The sequence below is a fragment of the Lactuca serriola genome, chromosome 6 (assembly GCF_051521515.1).
Source record: "Lactuca serriola cultivar US96UC23 chromosome 6, Lser_US96UC23_V15, whole genome shotgun sequence".
Taxonomy (NCBI): domain Eukaryota; kingdom Viridiplantae; phylum Streptophyta; class Magnoliopsida; order Asterales; family Asteraceae; genus Lactuca; species Lactuca serriola.
In genome coordinates this window covers 61,162,956-61,184,830 of record NC_136413.1, presented here as the reverse complement: position 1 = coordinate 61,184,830, position 21,875 = coordinate 61,162,956, and the positions used below count along the sequence as shown (strand labels likewise).

At 37.1% G+C, this 21,875-nt stretch overlaps 2 protein-coding genes across 2 annotated transcripts; both read left to right on the top strand.

The window, feature by feature from the left end:
• Window positions 1-4,503: 4,503 nt before the first annotated feature.
• On the top strand, window positions 4,504-7,420 carry LOC145059432 (receptor-like protein EIX2). The gene has a single exon (XM_079007285.1). The coding sequence runs from the start codon at window positions 4,545-4,547 to the stop codon at window positions 7,311-7,313; it is 2,769 nt and encodes a 922-aa protein (XP_078863411.1). The 5' UTR covers window positions 4,504-4,544; the 3' UTR covers window positions 7,314-7,420.
• Window positions 7,421-16,346: 8,926 nt separating this feature from the next.
• On the top strand, window positions 16,347-19,085 carry LOC145059820 (receptor-like protein EIX1). Its single transcript, XM_079007599.1, has one exon. The coding sequence runs from the start codon at window positions 16,347-16,349 to the stop codon at window positions 19,083-19,085; it is 2,739 nt and encodes a 912-aa protein (XP_078863725.1).
• Window positions 19,086-21,875: the final 2,790 nt, after the last annotated feature.

Sequence of the window (21,875 nt, the reverse complement as noted above, 5' to 3'; positions counted from 1 at the left end):
TCATAGGTTCTTACCAAGGTGGCTACAAATTATGGGTGTGTTCGACATGCACCGTTTGGGAGCTTTTGGCTTCTAGCTTTTAGGAAAACGCTAGTAAAAAAAGCCTTGTTTGGCGACAGGAGGGTTTAGCTTTTATCCTAAACAAAACGCTCCAAAATCAAAAGCTACATGGAGTAAAAAAAAAGCCTTGTTTGGGAGCTTTCAACAAAACACTCCAAAAGCAAATGCTACCCGCTACCTGCTAGTTTTGTTGAACAAGCTCTATGTATTATCATTTTAAAATTCATTGTAATATTAGAAACATTAAATTTAGCAAAAAGTAATCAATTATGTTCCAGGCTTAAATTGAACCAAGGTTGATTATAAAGATGTGAAGCGCCTTACCAAGTAGCCTGTAACTTGTTTGTTTAATGGTTTTGACAATGTAATTTATATACAGATTGGAAGTTGGGCCCTAGGCGACGTCTCAGCTTGCCCCCCTACCGATATATGTTTTATATGATTATATGTTTTATATGAAAATGTTATTACTATCCAAATTGTTATGATTAAGTTTAAAGCGTAGCATCATGTGTGATCAAGTCTTGGCAAGAAAAGTGTAATCGTGCATCATAATAGTAAATTGCATATAAATGAGAAAAATGAATAGAAAGCGAGTCATAACGGAAGGGATTAGCAAGATACTACTCGGATAATACCTCTCGTACTTCAAATCATATATCATGGTAGATTGATTTCTTCATCTATCATGATAAGCCACATTCGACATATTCTCACAACTTATGTCCTTTTCGACACCATATTCAACAAATATCCATGAGTTAAAAGAAGATAAAAGATTTGTGAAGTCCCATAAGTTTGCATTGAGTGAGGACATGCATTGTATAGTCTCAATGTTTTTCAAGCTATAAAAGATTTTACAATTTATGAAAGTATTTTCAAGATATAAAAGAGTTTACAACTTATAAAAGTATTTTCAAGCTCTAAAAGAGTTTACAAGTTATAAAAGTATTTTCAGGCTATAAAAAAGTTTACAAGTTATGAAAGTGTTTTCAAGATATGAAAAGTGGTCATTTTTACCTATATTGTAAATATTTTGGGTCTAACCCCATATGACTTACGAGACATTATTGTCTTACATATGTTTTGTTAAATGCCATGTATTCCAAGTCCGATATGAAATGTAGAAGATTTTGTTTGCACCGATAAAATGAGCTTTGAAGGATAGAAATTGGATATAGTTTCTATGAGTATGTCTAATTATTTATTTACTATGGCTTTGGTTGTATCAGTTGTAATACCCGGTTTAAAGTATTACAATTTGTTTTGTAATGAAAACTTTTGGGGCAATATTTTAATAAATATGGTTTAATGCCAGAAAGTGTTTTAAAACTATAATATTTTATTTTAGAACAAATTACTAAAATAGTCCATATGGTTGGTAAAAACTATTGTTGGTCCCTAAGTATTATTTTTTTTGCACTCGGACCGTCCCTAAGTTATGATTTTATTGCATTTTTTGTCCCTTGTAGAGATAAAAAAAACTATATTGCCCTTTGTATTTTCTATTTATTTTTTTTATTATTTGTTTATTATTAATTGATTTATGAAAATCAATTAAGTGATTTATTGGGACCCACTCATACTCCTACTTACACCACAACCACCTTCATTCACCGTTCATCGACAACCACCACAGTTGCTGACAACTACCACTCAACGATTCTGACACGACCACCATACACCTATTCTGACACCACCATCGCCCACATCATCAATTTCATCATGTGACAACCCAATATCAAATCCGAGAAATCAAAACTAGACCAACGTCTAATCCCGAAATCAAAATCTAACCAAAGTCAACTCCCGAAATTGTTAAATGAGAACATAAAATGAAATCAAAACCAAATATAGAAATCAAAACCCAAAACGTAAACCCCAACCTCAAGTCAATGATGAAAGAAAAAATTTGATGATATCTTATAAATGAAAGACGATTTTCAGAAGCGTTGATGGTTCTGGCTTGGTTTACGTAAGGCGATGGTGGTGGTGCCTCCTATTTCAGAAAATCACCCATTTCAGTAACACAGTGGTGGTGGTGGCTCCAATTTTAATAAGAAGATGATGGTGTTGGGAGATTTATGATACAGGTACAATGAAGATCTTCGATTTGAGTTCCAGACCTTATATTGCAGATCTCCAATTTTGATTTGAGTTCAAGATCTTGTGTTGTAGATCTCTGATTTTTTATTTAAGATCTTTATCTGTAGTCCAATGGAGGAAAGATATGGAAAAAGCACAGTAAGGGTGAGTGTGGTGTTGGTCGTCGTTATGGACTCGCCGAAGAATTTAGGGGGTTAAATGGTGGAGGTGAGTGGTTTACCGATTTATTGATGAGAGTTTACCGATTTACGGGGAGAGATGATGGAGGTGGGTGACATGTGGTGGGTGATGATGTGTGATGTTCGTCGGCGTTCTGGTCTTGTCGGATTTCTAGTCTCGCTGGAGATGGTGATAATGAGTCTTAGTGGGTGAGTAATGGCATAGTATTGGTAGTGAATGGTAGTAAAGTGAAAGATGGTTGAACATGTGAGAAGACGAAGAGTTGAGTGTGGGCCCATTATATTTTTTTATTAAAAAAATATAAAACTAATAATAGAAACAAGTAAAAAATAAATTAGAGAGGGAAGTATAGTCTTTTCAGGCCGGATAGAGACGAAAAACGCAATAAAATCATATTTTGAGAACAGTCCGAATGCAAAAAAAAAAAAAAAAAAAAAAAAAAAAAAAAAAAAAAGTTAAGAACCAAAAATGCAATTTTAATCAAACCATAAGGACGATTTTAGTAATTTGTTATGTATTTTATAAAAAAAGCTAGGTGTTACAGTAGTACGAAACCTTTGCTTTATAATCCCCGATCATGCTTTTCATGCAGGGTAACAATATAAGCTATACATCACTACTAAAACCAACTTCAAACTCATACTAATACATGATTAGTTTCCCAGTCTCTACTAATGACATTTTAATTACTCATAAACATGATTTGAAATTCTATATTACCAGACTATACAACTTATACTTTTCATGTTATGCATCAAATACTTGTATCATTTTTAAATCTATGATAGTTCTTTAATTAACCACCAATCCCACTTAATGATAGGCTGATGCATGATCAATGAATGATTATTTAAGAACAAAGTCATCATTTGTCCAAACCTTAAACTTAAGGTTCTTGAGTTTGCTCATAATATTCAACTTTGATGTAATACCTTGTTTTCTTATGTTGGAGATTACAAACAAACTCTTTGTTTTATCTTCAATTCTTGCTTAACGTCACCTCACATACACGTTCACAAAGAACACACTCAAAGTCTTTAAAGACTAGAGAGGTTAGTGATTACAAATAGAAATTTATAAATATTTTATTTTTAGAAACTCTTTTGTAATTATGAATAGATTTTATATTTTCCAAGCATAATAAACTCAAGGTTCAAACTTGGATTAGGGTTCAAAACTGTCGTTTTTGCAAAACATTAATTATCACTGATCTGATGTCAAGTACTGCAATTAGGGAATAATAACTTAAATTATGAGGTTATTTTTTATTAATGTGGGAAAAAAATAATCACATAAATTTATGGATATTTTTTAGCAATATAAATGGTTATTGTATGATAAAAATATAAAAATATCTTTCAGGTTGATATATACATAACCAATAAATAAATATAATAATGTTTTCGCGAACAAGTCGATATAATATAATATATTGCTAAAAAATATCCATAAATTTTTTGCTTTTTTACCTCCCCACTGTCGTCGAAGACGCCGCCTAGCTACCGTTGTCATCTTCTTGGTTTTCCGTCACTAATACTCAACGCATTTCTCCTCTTCATCCCTGTTCTCTATTTTTTCTGTTGAATAACGTTTCTTTTGATTTTGTTTGAATTTTTTTTCGTTTCTGTTGAATACTGGGTTTATGTTTCTGTTCGAAAATTTTGAATTAATTGATATGATAAATTAGATATATGTTTCTGCTAAAACTTTTCTAATTGATTTCATAAAAATACTCTTAGGATAGCATAAACATAAATTGTTTAACAATGGAATGGGAATACGAGATTTATTAAATAGTTGTTGTTAATTTGGTGGTCAGTTCAATGTTTGCGTTTACATTCTTATATGTTTGTATTTAATAAAGGTTATGGTAAACATCACTTTAAAGTCTTTGAATATATCATGAAATCGGATAAGATATAGATAATATATGCAAATTGTCAAGACTTGCAAGTCTTTGAACGACTAATTTGGGACATTTATTTCAAATCTTCATCTTTGATTTTTTCTTATAGTTTGGTTCTAATTTCATGGGAATTAAATATTGTATCCCCGACATAATTAATTCAAGGCCACCCGTTTAGAATCACTTATGCTCACAGTCGAGACTATATATATAAACACTCACGGGTGCAGTTCATATAGGCAGGCATCATTACAAACCAAAAATCACCAAGATTTTCATTTTTAATTAAATTATGAATCCTTGTGTTTTTATAATTTTCTCACTTCTCTTGCTCCCCCTTGTGACTGCAACTGCCAGCCAATTGGAAGGAGATGATAGAAATATGAAAAAGTGTTTGGATAATGAGAGACATGCTCTCCTTCTTTTCAAAGCTCCCCTTCACGACCCCTCTGATACTCTCTCTACATGGAGATCTGACCAACATGACTGCTGTAAATGGAGTGGAGTCGAGTGCAACAACCAAACTGGTCATGTCACAAAGCTTGAACTCAACAACTTCTTTTCACAGGATGGTCTTGGAGGTGAGATTAGCCATTCCTTGCTTAACTTAACCTACTTGAATCTTCTTGATCTTTCTGACAATTCTTTTCATGGAACCATTCCCACTTTCATTGGTTCTTTGACTCGATTAAGGTACCTTTCCTTTTCCTACAATTCCTTTCATGGAGCTATTCCCAGGTCCATTGGTTACTTGACCCAGTTAAGGCACCTTTCCTTTTCCAGTAACTCTCTTTATGGAACCATTCCTTCACAGTTTGGAAACCTCACCAACTTGCAATACCTTTATCTTGATTCTGTTGGAAGTTGTAGAGTTGAAAACATGGAGTGGTTGTCTCATCTCTCTCATTTGGAGGATCTGAGAATGGATGGGATTTCCCTTGCGAACGCAAATAATTGGGTAGGTGTAATTTCGAGTCTCCCAAAACTGTTGAGTTTAAGTTTAGATAGATGTGAGCTGTCACAGGTCATGTATCCATATTCTTCTTTTCACAACTCTTCTTCATCTATTGAATACCTTTTTCTTACAAACAACAATCTGAACTCATCCATGTATCGCTGGTTGCTTCCATTAACCAGCAATAAGCTTAGTTCTCTTCTTCTCTCTGGCAATATGTTAGATGGGATACCCAAATACCTTGGGAACCTCTGTAGTTTGGAACGTTTGTACATCGTTAACAACTCTGCTGTTGTCAAATTTCCTGATTTTCTCAACAACTTGTCTGGATGCACGTCCTTGACCTTACAAATGTTGATTACTCGAGGTAGCCAATTTACAGGGTCACTGTCCGATGAGATCCAGAAGTTTGCATCCCTAGAATCTCTGTACCTATCTGATAATCAGTTAAATGGAAGTATAAGTGAGAAACTGTGGGAACTACCCAGGCTCCAAATTCTTGACCTTTCTTCTAATAATCTTACAGTTCCTTCCACATATCACTTGTCAAGCCTTTCTTATGTAAAGGGTATTGGTCTGATGTCTTGTAAGATAGGGCCTCACTTCCCAAAATGGATTCATACACTCAAAAATCTTACCACTCTTGATCTTTCCAATACTGCAATTTCAGACACAACTCCTCTCGAGTTTTGGGCCACATGGCCTTCTCAATTAGAATATCTGAATCTCTCTTCCAACAACATTAGTGGGAAAGTACCAGATTTATTATCAAATTTTGCCAACCTTTCTGTGATAGATTTGAGTTCCAACAACTTTCATGGTCCAATACCAAATATTGCTTCCACTTTGGCATCATTAGATCTTTCCAGAAACAAGTTTTCTGGGGGAATCTCGTTTATATGCCAGATTGTTGGTGGGTTCTTGTCATTTCTTGACCTCTCTCATAACTCATTAACTGGACAACTCCCAGACTGTTTGTGGCATTTCAAACAACTAAAAATTGTTAATCTGGGGCACAACAATCTCTTTGGAAGGCTTCCACCCTCTGTTGAATATCTGATCAATCTCAAGGTATTGCATTTATACAAGAATGAATTATCTGGCGAATTGCCTTTGTCATTAAAGAATTGCACGAGTTTAAACTCGTTGAATTTGGGAGCCAACAAGTTCTCTGGTAATGTGCCTGTCTGGATTGGGGAAAAGTTAACAGGATTGTATGTTCTTATCCTAAGATCAAACAACTTCATTGGAACCATCCCTTCAAAATTATGTCAATTAGCATATCTTCAAATTCTAGACTTGTCAATGAACAATCTCTATGGAACCATACCCTCGTGTTTGAGTAATCTTACGAGCATGGTTCTACAAGGATTCTCACAAGATATAAAGGTATATAGAACTGAAGGAGGTCAAACATATGTTTGGACGACATATGTTGACAATGCGATGATTAGGTGGCAAGGAGATGAACGGGAATTCTTTAACACTCTAAAATTGGTGAAGAGCATTGACCTTTCAAGCAACAATTTAGCAGGACAAATCCCATACGAAATTACCAATCTTCATGACTTGATTTCTCTAAACTTGTCAAACAACGATCTATTTGGAGATATTCCACAGAAAATTGGTGAGATGAAAAATCTTTTGACTTTGGATTTATCTAGAAACAATTTTTCTGGGCAGATACCATCAAGCATGTCTCAGATGAGCTTACTGAATTACCTAGACATGTCATTTAATAACTTGACAGGGAGAATCCCATCTAGCACACAGCTCCAGTCCTTTGAACCTTCAAGATACGATGGAAATGTAGGACTATGTGGACCTCCTCTTAACAAAAAATGTCCTGAGGATGAAGATTTAAAAGTGCCACCTGTCGTTGGTGAAAGTGTGGGTGATGGGGAAGGTGGAGATGAAATTTGGGGATGGTTCTATATTGGTGGGGGGACCGGTTTTGCTACTGGATTTTGGATAGCATGTGGTGCTTTACTTGTCAACCGTCGTGGAAGACATGCTTTTTTTCACTGTTATGATAACTTCAAAGACAGGGTTTATGTGAAGATAGTGGCATTCATATCAAATTTACAAAAGGCTCGCCAGATGTAGTTTTCATCTAATTTTTTATTTTTGGCTTTTAATTTCGGTATATAATGTAATTTGAGGGGGTTTTAAGTTCAACATCCATATCAATAAATTTGACAGGGGTTTTAATACCGTTTTTTTCCTTCAAAAATGTTGTTTCCATCTATCAGTTCTTCAATTTGTTGTCGATACAAGGTTTTGGAGGATTTCTAAGAAAGGTTTATGCCTGATAAATACTTTTTTTTAAGTAAACTAGAAAAATGTTATTTTTAACTTCTCAAGGATAGCAAATGTTTCGACATACTTTGGATGTACGGTGACATAGTCTTTGACACGACTAGAAAAGACTTTTAACGACAGACTTATGACATACACTAATTTTATGACAGACAAAAAGATATTTCTTAAAAAGTTATGTATGTAAAATGTTCAGGATTAACGCTTGGACATCGTAATGTTATCTTTTATAAAAATTAATGAAATAAACAATGTTTGTTGTGAATTAGTGTCTAAAATGACGGAAAAGATGCCATTATATTTTCAATGTTTTGGTTCAAAACACACACATGGGTGATCTAGGGTTCCGTCTCCCTTCTCTGCCATCTACATCGGTTACCACCACCGTCAATGGCGAACACGATTTGTGTCGCCTACTGCTCCAGCCCGTCTTCATCTTCTCACCCGTCACCACAACTCTCAAGATCGTATGTATCTCTCACCTCCTCTAGGTCAAACACGCTTCCCATAGTTTGGAATTTGTGCCCCCTCCCCCGATTTTGTCTTATAATTACCTCCTATTGAAAACCTCAAACTCCTTCCCTTTCATCGATTTCTATTTCACCAGTTTCTAGGGCTATATCGGCACCCAATTCTATCACCATAAGTTCTTATGGAGGAGACAAACAGCCTAAACAATGCCACTTCAGATTTTTCTCCGACGAAGAAGTTACGATAACTACTTGATTCTCCTCGAATTCACCAAGCCCATGCTTGTTTCAACGACCTTGATGTGAAGCTTATAGAGAGAGATGGCTAGAATGTTGAAATTGGTATTAATGTGCAACCTCGTCTGATCAATCCTGTAATTTTGCCTTTGATTTGTTCTCTCGCTAGGTTTTGGAATACATATGGCTCGATTAGGCCTGCTAGATAATACGGACTAATATCTTATGGAGAGATTGTGAAGCAAGGACATTACAAAAGCATTGTCCATTATAAAAGCTTGCCGGACAGAGCAGGATTTGTTAAAATAATTCTCGAAGATCAAATTCATTTCGTAACATCAACTATCATAGGATTCATATTTAGGTCCTGCAGATTGCTGATAATGTTGAAACTGCAAGGTGTCCCCAAAAGCTTGCGGTCAGATAAGTGGTATCTAGAGTAGAACTTGTGATGAAGATAAAAATAATTGTTGATGCTTTGAAAGAGAGTAGTTATGACATTTTTATTGTAACAAGAACATATTCATGTCAGGCATTGCTATACAAGAAGCTCTTTGGAGATCTACGGCTTTTGTTGATGCAGGAGTTGATGTACTTTTCATCTGATGCACTTGTTTTAAAAGAAGACATAAAGCATTTTGTGAAATCTCACCTGGAGTTTCTAAAATGGTTAGTAATCTTGCTTTTTCTTTGTTAGTAGAGAAAAGTTATTATTTTAAGGATACTAAAGATTTTTTTTTTTGACTCTTGTGTAGGAAAAAAGACCAATACTTTACTCTTTTAGAACATGAAGAGATATGATATAAACTTATAGCATATCCTCTATCCTTGTTGGGAGTATCCATTATTCGAGACTCTTCGCTAGAGATTATGCGAAGCTCCGGTACTAGCTCTTCCGGAAGGAGTGCAGGACTTTGTGGTTTATTGTGATGCGTCTATCTCAGGGGTGCAATGTTGATGCAGAGGGATCACATGATAGCATATGGCCGAGGCAGTTGAACCCTCACGAGACGAGGTATCCCACCTACGATCTGGAGTTAGGGGCGGTGGTGTTCGCCCTCAAGATCTGGCGCCACTACTTGTATGGGGTTCGGTGTACCATATACACGGACCACAAGGGCCTGAAGTATCTCGTGGATCAACCTAACCTGAATATGCGGCATAGGAGATGGTTGGATGTGGTGAAAAACTATGACTATGAGATCCTGTATCATCCAGGGAAGGCTAACGTAGTAGCCGATTCCCTGAGCCATAGAGCAGAGAGTACCCCGATTCGAGATATGTGTATGAGGATAATAGTGACGGCTCCGGTCTTGGATACCATTCGAGAGGCTCAGGCGGAGGCCGTGAAACCGGAGAACCACAAGAGGGAGAGGGTGATTGGGCAGGTGTTCGAGTTTGTGACGGATAGCCGAGGATTTATGACTTCCTGAGGGTGGATTTGGGTGCCCTATACGGGCGGAGCCCAACGTATAATGATGGAAGAGGCGCATAAATCGAGGTTCTCGATCCATCCCGGGGCTACTAATATGTATTTAAACCTGAAAAGAGACTATTGGTGGCCCTGTATGAAGAGGGATGTTGCTTGGGTAGTTGAGAGGTGCTTGACCTGCCTTCGGGTCAAGGCAGAGCACCAACGTCTACATGGTCCATTGCAGCCTCTTGAGATTCCCCAATGGAAGTGGGAACAGATCTTGATGGACTTTATCACCAAGTTGCCGAGGACTGCGCGAGGGGTTGATGCGATTTGGGTGATTATGGACCGACTGACGAAGAGTGCTAACTTCCTTGCTATTAGTGAGAGCTCTTCTACGGAGACATTGGCCGAGATCTATGTGAGAGAAGTGGTAGCGCGACATGGAGTGCCGGTCTCGATAGTGTCATTGGCCGAGATCTATGTGAGAGAAGTGGTAGCGCGACATGAAGTGCCGGTCTCGATAGTGTTGGATCGAGACATGCGTTTTACTTCTAGGTTTTGGAAGAAGTTTCATGAGGATTTGGGCACGCTCTTGCATTTCAATACTACCTATCACCCACAGATAGAAGGACAGAGCAAGCGAACGATTCAGACGCTGGAGGACATGATGCGCGCATGTGTGATGGATTTCGGAGGAAGTTGGGACACTTACTTACCCTTGGCTGAGTTTTTTTACAAAAACAGTCACCAATCCAACATTGGTATGCCTCTTTTCGAGCTCCTTTATGGGAGAAGGTGTCAAACTCCTATCTGTTTGGGAGAGGTGGAACAGCGAGTGATGGGTAGCACGGAGATAGTACTCAAGATGACCGAGCAGATTCAGCAAGTCAGGCAGAGGTTACTAATGGCCCAGAGTTGCCAGAAGAGTTACACAGACAGACAACGATCTGATCTCAAGTTTCAGGTTGGAGATTTTGTCCTTCTAAAGGTATCCCCTTGGAAAGGGGTGATCCGATTCAGGAAACTGGGCAAGCTTGGGCACCGATACATCGGTCCTTTTAAGGTGATCGCCAGAGTTGGTTAGGTAGCGTGCCGTTTGGAGCTACCTGCGGAGTTGAGTCAGATCCATAACACCTTCCACGTGTCCCAGTTGAGGAAGTGTGTAGCCGACGAGACGACAGTGGTACCGCTAGAGGACATTTAGGTAGATGCGAGCATAAATTATATTGAGAGGCCGATAGCGATCTTGGATCGAAAGCTGAAGGTTTTGAGAAACAAGAAAGTGTCCCTGGTTCAGGTTCAGTGGAAACATCGGAGAGGGTCCGATTTGACTTAGGAGCTAGAGTCAAAGATGCGGGAGCAGCATCTTGAGTTATTTGTTGAGCATGACTTAAAGGGCGAAGTCTGATTCTAGTGGGGGAAATTGTAACATCCGGATTCCCAGGTAATTATCTTATCATTTAATTTGAGATTTGTGGAGTGACTCGACGAGTTGGTGCCTTAACTCGTCGAGTAGAGTCGCGTCTGGTGACGTGGATTAATGAATAGTCTCGACGAGTCTGTAAGGCGAATCGCCGAGTCATCGCTACTGATGGAAACCCTAATTTCTTGGGCTTGTGGTCTATTTAAAGGCACTTATAGCCTCATTTGTGACCACACCTCACTAAGAAGAAACCTTAATCGCCCCCTTCAGTTTTGAGAGAGTTTTAAGCCTTACTTGAGATTTGTGGGTGCATTTTGGTAGAGGAAAGGAGGATTCCAAGCAAGGATTGTGAAGCGGATGTTAGATCTGTTGCTTATACGTCCAAGAGCTTCCGTTAGAGGTATCAAGTTCGAACCTTTCTCTTTTGTTTGAGTAGATCTCTCATTTTGAAGATTAGGGCTTCTTTTCTTTATATTTCGGGACTTTGAGGATTTGGGGTTCATGAGGAGGCTTGAACTCCATATCTGGACCTTAGGAGGTCCCTAGCATCTAAAGGTTCCTGCTTTATTTAGCCTTGATGGAATTTATGAGTGAAAACCCCAGTTAGATCGTGTTCTTGGCATTTCATGCCCAAAATGCCATGCATGGACGTAAAGTCTATGACTTTACGTGATAAATGAGCCCTGAGAGTATGGATATGGAGTTTAGGAAAGTATATTACCTTAAAGTCGTCTGAATGCAAATTGAGTCTGAATGGAATCACCAAGTTGATGAGCTGACTCGGCGAGAAGATTAGCGTTGTCCCGATTAGTTGGATCAGGCGAAAGCTCGACGAGTTAGGGGTTAATTCGACGGGCTGGACCTTCATGAGATTGTCAAGAATCGGTGCGACTCGATGAGTCGCACGAGCGCACTAGGCAAGTCTAGTCAATTTGGGTTGTTGACTAGAATTGACTTTTGTTGACTTTAGGGTTGGTCAAATGAGTGATGGAGGTCAGGAATGGGTAAAATGGTCTTTTACCCATTTTTAAGGCTACAGTGTAAGAGAGATCAACGTTTGGCACATTTGCGAATGAAGAGAGTATTAATTAGAGATATTATCCTTATGATAGGAAGAAGATAGATCGAGGATTTCGAGCACGAGACTTTTACTTTCTAGCTTACGAGGGGAGTCTTCTCACTATACTTTACCTAGAGTGGTATTTATGTGTAACCAGAGGGTCATATGTGTTTATTTGAGTACTGTGATATTACTGCATTATGTTTGTGTGATTTATGCTATGTGTATTTAGAGTTTACAGATTTAGGGACGGAGGGTCCATAGAGTTAGGACCGGAGGGTCCATCAGAGTTGTGGGACTGGAGGGTCCCACTGAGACACATTGACCGGAGGGTCTTACAGAGTTATAGCCTCGAGTGGCTAATGTGTTGTATGTGGTATTTTGGGGAACACACTAAGCTTTATGCTTACCGTGTTATGTGTTATGTGTTATGTGTTATGTGTTTCAGGTACTTTCGAGGATCGTGGGAAGGCACCTGTGTGATTGTACACCTATTCGAGATTATGTTGAGGATTCTGGGATTTGACTTTGTTATGGATTTATGTTTACTTTGAAACACTTATGATTTTTATGAAATATAATATATGAGTTTTATGTGTTTTGAAAATGAAAAAAAAAATTGGTTGAAAAATTACGTCGTTACACTTTTTTAATCTTTAATTTGCCATAAATAATACTAATCATTTAAAATATATTTTCTATAGATTGGTACTTAAATACATAGGCTACAACAACATTTATGGCGTACTTTTCTATTTTAAACCGACATGTAAATATTCAATGATTTTCTCATATTTTTTTTTTAATTTTTTTATCTCGATTTTAACCCGACAGGTTAATTGATTTGGCTTAGTAATAAAACATCTCTTTTTATCACATAAACCATTTTTGTCACAAGTGGAAGAAATGGTAGTGTACTTTTCTACTTTTTATTTTTAAGGTTTCTTTTCCATAAATAAGTAGAAGTAACTTGCTATTTCTTGCATTTAGAAATTTTTTGATTAAAAGGCAATAAATAGCAACATACTTTAGTTGATTTTACTTAGGAAAAAAAAAGACATAATTTTTTTATTACACAAGTCTTTTTTTCTATCCCAAGGGAAAGAATTAGCAATGTACTTTGCTATTTCTTGCATTTAAGCTTCCTTCACCAAAAATAAGTAGAAGCAAGTTGCTATTTCGTGCATTTAGCTGTTTTTCATTAAAAATGCAAGAAATAGCAGCATACTTTAATTGATTTTACTGAAAGAACATAATTTACTTTTTTTAATACACAAGTTCATTTATGACTCCAAGTGTAGGAAATAGCAATGTACTTTGCTATTTTTTTCATTTAAGTTTCCTTTATCATAAAGAAGTAGAAAGTAAGTTGTCATTTCATGTATTTAAGCTTCCTTAACCATATGGTACTTTTCTATTTCTTACATTTAAGCTTCTTTTACAATTATCTATCTTAATTTCTATTTCGTTTTTGGGTTTAAAGTGGCCATTGGGTGCATGTAAACTATGTTAGTAAATGTATTAGTTATTTGAAGTGTAGTAGAATTTTCACATATATAATTGTTTAATTGTTTTTTTTTTTTTGCTAATATATTAGTTTGTCTTGGATTTGGAGGAAGAAGGAATATACAAACTTCGAGAATGATAAGGTCCGTGAAGAATGTGCTACTTATGTCACAACCTTTATTTAATCGGTGATATGTATTTGACAATTATTTTTTTGATGAATTTGAAATATACTTTTGAATTTGGCAATATAGTTCGTGTAATGAATTATTTTTGTGTAAGTATGATATTTTATTTTACTTATTAGACATTAAATGTGTAATTTAATTAAATTTAGATTTGTTACAAATTTGGAATATATATAATGGAAAACCATGACATACAAAGTATGTTGTAAAACTATGTCAAAATCATGACATATAGAATATCTTAATTATTTTAAGTCGTATATGTCTCTTGGTAATTTACAAAAATGTTACGAATTATGACATACAAAGTCAGTCATAAATGTATGTCGAAAACGCATGTCGTGTATGTATGTCTTGATTGTCGGTCATAAAGGTTTGTCGTAAATTTTTTAACAAACCAAATGTCTGTCATTTTTCTTTACGACATGGCTTTCAATGACAGACAAATATTTGTCATGTATAGGCATTTACGATAGACATTGTCTCTCAAGGAAAACATTTTTTTAATAGTGATTGTTCAAAAAACAAAGTTGCAAAACTAGAGACTTGCTCAATCAAACAGCCATATAATGGCAGTTTGTAGATTTTTATGAAATAAATAGTAAATGAAGTAATATTTTTTTTCAAGAATTAGGCCAACTTTAATGTGTGATATTTAATTTGCAGGAGCTTAATTTAGGAAAACAGAAGGTAACATATTTCAGATGCTCAATTTTTGTTGCAAAAAGAAAACTTCTATGTCTCGTATATATAATTTTGAGTAACTAGCATTTTTTGTTCCGTGACTGTAGTTGCTTTTTATAATTTTGGTTCTTATTTGAGGTTTTTGTAACATTTTTGGTCCATGTTCCAAGTAAAACAACTATGTTTCGTACCCAATTTGAAATATAGTCATTTTATTTTGGAACACGGACCAAAATTGAAACATAAACCTTTTTGAGACCAAATATGAAAAAAATATCAGCTATAATCACGGGCCAAAATTGTAATTTATTCTATATATTTTTTCTTCATAACAGATAAAAACACCGCAAATAGACGTATTCATCCAAAAAGAAGCCAATGTAAATACTACAAAAACTAAAGGCTGAATTATGGATAAGTTAGGTTTTTTTAGTTTTTGTTATTGAGTTGTCTTTCGTATTTGGAGCACATGGCCCCTGGATGACTACACTACAGATGACTACAGACGAACAAGTTTATGAGAAAGAAACAGCTGAGAACACCATATGAACTTGCATTATTTTCCAATTCTCCTAAAAGATGGAAAAATATATTACTTATTATTTATTAATGTTCCAAACTTACTATGAAATCTTTATTCAATATTTGCTAGGAGAGTAGAATGTTTAGAATTAGAGTAACATTTTTGGTCCCTAAGTATACACCAGACAGTTTTCTCTTGCAATTTGCTCCTTATTAGAGGTTCTTCTAATGTTCTCTGTGATTGTTCAAAGTAAAATACTATATTGGTCCCCGAGTATAACTGATTTTTGCAATTTTGATCCCAAAATAGTCATCTTTTACTTGCTATAGGAACAAAAACGCTATAAAAACTTCAAATAAAGGCCAAATTTACAAGAGAAAACATTTGGGGACCAAAGCTGAAAATATCAGCTATAGCCAGGGACCAAAAACGTAATTTACTCTTGAATTATTAAAATCATATGATGATGCTAAGTAAAAGAGTGACGCATAAAGGTTGGTTGCTGGTATTATAGAAAATTTTGGATTTTTCACTTTGTGTGATTATTTTGTATATATTTATTTGCTATTGCTATGGTGAATAGAAAATAAAAAATTATCTTTTTTTGGGTTCAGACGTTGTGTGGCTAGATTTAGATTCAAGAAAATGAAAACTTGTTTGAGATTGAAGTTGTTAAGATGGTTGAAGATGGTTAAGCATTTAAGCTTCTGTTGACCAAAAACGTTGACAAAGAATCACAATGAATATCATTTGGTCCACATAGGGCAGCTGAAAAGATCTGGTCTTATAGGGAAACTCCTCTCAGTATAAAAATAACATTTTTTTTTTCCAAGGCAGCTACTTTGTCTACTATTTAAGTTGTGTGATTTTGATATTTATATAAGGTTTAATGTCACTATTTTGGCCATGAACTATTGGCGTTTTGTTGTTTAAGTCTCCAATCATCTAAGTGTATTGATTGTAATCTAATGTTTTTAATCGAGTGAGTATCAATCAGGGTAGCATGGTAATTAATATCATTTTTATCAGTGAAAAAGACCACAATTAAGTAATGCATGGATAAACTTGGTTTCATTCATATATGTCTACAAAAATCAAAATTTTGAAGCAATTTATTTCAACGCGTCATCTTTCATTTGTCTTATTTTCAACCAAATTAAGTATTGTATGCCCCACACAAGTAGGCCTGCAATTTGAGGCCACACACTTACTAAGCAATGATTTTCACATCAAGACTATATAAACCCTGATGGGGGCAGTTCATATAAGCATCAATACAATCCAAAAATCACCAAGATTTTCCATTTACATTATGAATCTTTGTGTTTTTATAATCATCTCGATTCTCTTGCTACTCACGACTACAACTGCCAGCCAATTGGTAGCAGGGGGAGAAGAAGGAGGAGATGATAGAAATGGTGCTAATATGAACAAGTGTCTGGAAAAGGAGAGACTTGCTCTCCTTCTTTTCAAAGCTCCCCTTTATGATCGCCGAGGCATTCTAGCTTCATGGAGAGCTGACAATCATGACTGCTGCAAATGGAGAGGGGTCACCTGCAGCAACCAAACAGGTCATGTCACAGGGCTTGATATCAGTCATTTTGATCTTGGAGGTGAGATTAGCCATACGTTTCTTAACTTAATTTGCCTGAATCATCTTGATCTTTCCTACAATTCTTTGTTGAATGGAACCATTCCCAGGTCAATTGGTTCATTGACTAGATTAAGGTATCTTGATCTTTCCTACAATCATCTTAATGGAACCATTCCCGGGTCCATTGGTTCCTTGACCGAATTAAGGCACCTTGGCCTTTCCGATAATTCTTTTTATGGAACCATTCCTCAAGAGTTTGGAAACCTCACCAACTTGCAATACCTTAACCTTGGATCCGTTGGAAGCTACAGAGTTGAAAACATAGAGTGGTTGTCACATCTCTCACATTTGGAGTGGCTAAGAATGGATGGGATTTCCCTTGCCAAACAAAATTACTGGGTAGATGTAATTCTGAGTCTCCGGAACCTCTCATATTTATCTTTAGAGGGATGCGAGCTGTCAAAGATCATATATCCATATTCTTTGTTTCTCAACTCCTCTTTTTCATCTGTTGAGTCCCTTTATCTCGGTGACAACAATCTCACTTCATCCATGTATCGTTGGTTGCTACCATTAACCAGCAATAAGCTTCGTTTTCTTTATCTCTCTAGCAACATGTTAGATGGGATACCTAAATATCTTGGTAACCTCTGTAGTCTGGAAACTTTGTACTTCAATAACAACTCTGCAGTGGTCAAATTTCCTGATTTTCTCAACAACTTGTCCGGATGCACATCACATACATTACAACTGTTGTATGCTATTGGAAGCCAATTTACAGAGTCAGTTTCCGATGAGATCCAAAAGCTTTCATCCCTAAAGTCTTTGGACCTGTCTCATAATCACTTAAATGGAAGTATAAGTGAGAAACTGTGGGAGCTACCCAGGCTTCAAACTCTTGACGTTTCTTTTAATAATCTTAGAGTTCCTTCCACATATCACTTGTCAACCTTTTCTTACTTACAGTCTATTGACATGAGGTCTTGCAAGCTGTTAGGGCCTCGCTTCCCCAAGTGGATTCAGACATTCAAACATCTCACCCGTCTTGATATTTCCAATGCTGGTATTTCTGACACAACTCCTCTGGAGTTTTGGGACATGTGGCCTTATCAATTAGATTATCTAAATCTCTCTTCCAACAACATTAACGGGAAAGTACCAGATTTATTATCAAATTTTGCCAGAGATTCAGCGATAGATTTGAGTTCAAACAACTTTTTTGGTCCAATAACAAATGTTTCTTCCACTTTGTTATCATTAAATCTTTCCAAAAACAATTTCTCTGGAGGAATCGCATTTATATGCCAAATTTTTGATGGGTTATTATTTCTTGACCTCTCTGATAACTCATTTATCGGACAACTCCCGGATTGTTTGCGGCATTTCAAAAGACTAAAAGTTCTTAATCTCAGACACAATAATCTATTTGGGAGACTTCCTCCCTCTGTAGGATATATGACAGAACTTGAGGTGTTGTATTTATACAAGAACGACTTCTATGGAGAATTGCCTTTGTCTTTAAAGAATTGCACAAGCTTAAAGTCATTGAATTTGGGGGCCAACAAGTTTTCTGGTAATGTGCCTGTCTGGATTGGGGAAAATTTAACAGGGTTGTATGTTCTTATCCTAAAATCAAACAACTTCTTTGGAACCATCCCACTACAGTTATGTCAATTATCCAATCTTCAAATTCTAGACTTGTCAATGAACAATCTCCATGGAATCATCCCCTCATGTTTGGGTAATCTTACAAGCATGGTTCAACGTGAATTCTTACAAGGTGTAGAGTTTTATAAAACTTCAGTAAATTATTCTTATGAAATTGAGACATATGTTGACCATGCGATAATTCAGTGGCAAGGAGATGAACGAGAATTCTTTAGCACGCTGAAATTGTTAAAGAGCATTGACCTGTCAAGCAACAATCTAACAGGATATATCCCATATGAAATTACTAATCTCTATGACTTGATTGCCCTGAACTTGTCAAAGAACAATCTATCTGGAGAAATTCCATGGACAATTGGTGAGATGAAAAAGCTTTTGACTTTAGATTTATCGAAAAACAGTTTTTCAGGGCGGATACCATCAAGCATGTCTCATATGAGTTTACTGAATTACCTAGACTTGTCATTTAATAACTTGTCGGGGAGAATCCCATTTAGCACTCAACTTCAGTCCTTTGACCCTTCAAGATATGATGGAAACACAGGACTATGTGGACTTCCCCTTCCCAAGAATTGCCCCGTAGATGAAAAATTAAAAGTACCACCTCTTGTTGGTAAAAGTGAGGGTGATGAGGAAGATATAGATGAAATTCAAAGATGGTTTTATATTGGTGGGGGCATGGGTTTTGCTACTGGATTTTGGATAGCATGTGGGGCTTTACTTCTCAACCGTCATGGGAGACATTTTTTTTTTAATTTTATGATAGCTTCAAAGATTGGATTTATGTGAAGGTGGTGCTACTCAATTATTCTGTAACATCCCAAAAAACAACTCAAAAAAATTTTGTTTTAATAATAATAAAAATCATATGCTAAACGTCATATCATAAAACCATACGTCAAATATCTCAAACCATAATAAAATGTCGTGATACAACTGTATCAAATCAAACTAAGTATCAAAACAATCTCCCAGGACAAAAACTGAAGTTGTGGTGTGTGCGATGTCATCATCCCAAGCTTTTCCCTTTACTTGCGGAAGTACCTGAAACCAAAACTGAAACTGTAAGCACGAAGCTTAGTGAGCTCCCCCAAATTACCACATACCATACAAACATATAACAATTACTGGGCCTTGCCCACTGCATCGGACCGAAGTCCGGAACTAACCAGGGCCTTGCCCTCTGCGTCGGACCGAAGTCCGGAAACTGCATCTGACCGAAGTCCGGAACTACTGAGGCCTTGCCTCCTGCATCGGACCGAAGTCCGGAACTAACTACATCGGACCGAAGTCCGGAACTGACTGCATCGGACAGAAGTCCGGAACTACTGAGCATAGCATAGCATAAACATATCAACTAACACAACAATACATACTTCATACTGCTTCGGGCCATAACCCGGAACACATAACACGCAAACTTGTCTGAGCCACGAAGGCCTCAAACATACTAACTACTGCATCAGACCGAGGTCCGGAAACTATTACTAATTGAACGGGCCGACATTGTGGCCTTAGACCCGTTCCTATTAGAAGGGAACTCACCTTGTGAACTGGCTGCTGAGTGTATGGCTCTGGAAGATATCTACTGCTACTCCGATATCTCCCCGGCTACAATTCCACAAACACACTCAATCAAATACTAATAACTATATTGGGGTAAAATGACTCTTTTACCTCTGGCCAAAGTCAACTCGCCGGGTCAAAGTCAACTTACAGTTGACCTGACTCGCCGAGTTGGGCCGCCAACTCGCCGAGTCCCTACTCTCACTTCTCAACCCTGTTCGCTGCTACTCGTCGAGTATGGCATCAACTCGACGAGTTTCCTTTCGATTCTAGAACTCAGGCTATCTGCATCCGACTCGCCGAGTTGTATGAACAACTCGACGAGTTGTTCTTGAACTAAGAAGATTGCCTTGGACTCGCCGAGTTGTATGAACAACTCGTCGAGTCCCTCCATTACTGATTCTGACCCCGGCTCACTGAGTCCATTCCACTACTCACTGGTCCCCACTCAGAATCACTCAAAAAGGGGAAAAATCGGGGACTCGCGGCTCGACTCGCCGAGTCGCATGCATGCAGTTACTATAAACTCGATTCTGCTTGAATCCAGCGCATCCATGAAGATTAAAAGGCTCAAAAAGCATAATAAAGGCTAGATCTAGGGTTCTCATGCAAAGCAACTTCAAAAAGGCAATAGATCAGGGCTCTACAACTCCTAAATGAACAGATCTAGAGATATCTCGACCCATCAAGGCATCCATACAACTATAAAGCTTGGAAAATACATTAAACTAGCCTTAGAGGTGTTCCAATGGAGGTTTTAAGCACAAAAAAGAATGATTCCGAGAAATACCTCAATGAACTCTGATTTTGACCTTGGATCTTTGCTCTACACCTCTTCTTTTTGGTCCTTTCTTGTTTTTCTTCTTCAAACCTTCAAGAATCCACACAAAACACTTTAATCAAACAAGGAATGGTTTAGGGTTGCTCACAGGTTCTCTGAGGGTGAATGAGGCGAGTTTGGGGCACATATAATTGCTTAAATAGTGAGCAAACCCGGGGATTTAGGGTTTCTTCCAGACAGGCGGACTCGCCGAGTCCCAAATATGGACTCGTCGAGTAGCCGACTTACACGTGCTCGAAATCCCGTCTCTACTCAACGAGTCGGGCTATAGACTCGCCGAGTCCCTCTGGAAAACTTCAAAATAAATAAACATGAAAACAACATACCAGAGACGGGACGTTACATATTCAATGCAAATTTGTAAAGAGGTATTCATTGTAATTTGGCGGAGGTTTTAAGTCCCCATATCAAAAAATTTGCTAGTAACATCATGAGTGGCTATTTTCAACGTGTTGTATGAAATTAGACATCCATAAAACTTTATATGTTCGGTATTGTACTTATAAAAACAAGATGAAAATTAGAGGTGTAAAACAACCGCTTTGAAAAAGAATGGAAACCAAACTGGAAATGTTTAGGAAAAAACCAAGTGGTTTAGTATTGTTTTGATATATTATACATGTAACCGTTTTTCCTAAAAAAACCCGAATTATATAATATACTAAATCTAAACCCCTTTAGGGAACTGTAAATTGATTTCATTGGCTCTTTTTTTCTCTTAATTTCTTTTTTTGTCTTCCCTTTTCTCTTTTTGGAGATAGTGGATTACACGTGCTGTCAAGTACACAAAAACCGTCTACGTGTTGGGTGTTCTTCGTTTCTCCTGTTGACTCAGCTGATTTCACCAACTCTTAGCCTCGGTTTTCCTTCTATTTTCACTTCATCGCCTCCATTGAATTCTGGATGCTTCCCACCGCCTCTCCAAAACCCTCCGTCTCCTCCCTGAACGCATCGGCATCCCTTCTATGTAACCTCCAAAACCCGCTGTCTCTCCCTGAACGCATCGACATAGACATCCCTTCTATCTAACCCTGGAAATTGCTGCCTCTGAATGCTCCATCGATTATTACCCCCATCGTCGACGTCAGGGCACGGCCAACGACTGAACATCGGCCATAGGCCCCAGTAAAACAAGGATGACCGGTGATGCCCAACAAAAACCCACCAAAAGA

What these genes read in the sequence shown, in the direction of transcription:
- LOC145059432 (XM_079007285.1), top strand. Translation starts at nt 4,545, where the DNA reads ATGAATCCTTGTGTTTTTATAATTTTCTCACTTCTCTTGCTCCCCCTT.
- LOC145059820 (XM_079007599.1), top strand. Translation starts at nt 16,347, where the DNA reads ATGAATCTTTGTGTTTTTATAATCATCTCGATTCTCTTGCTACTCACG.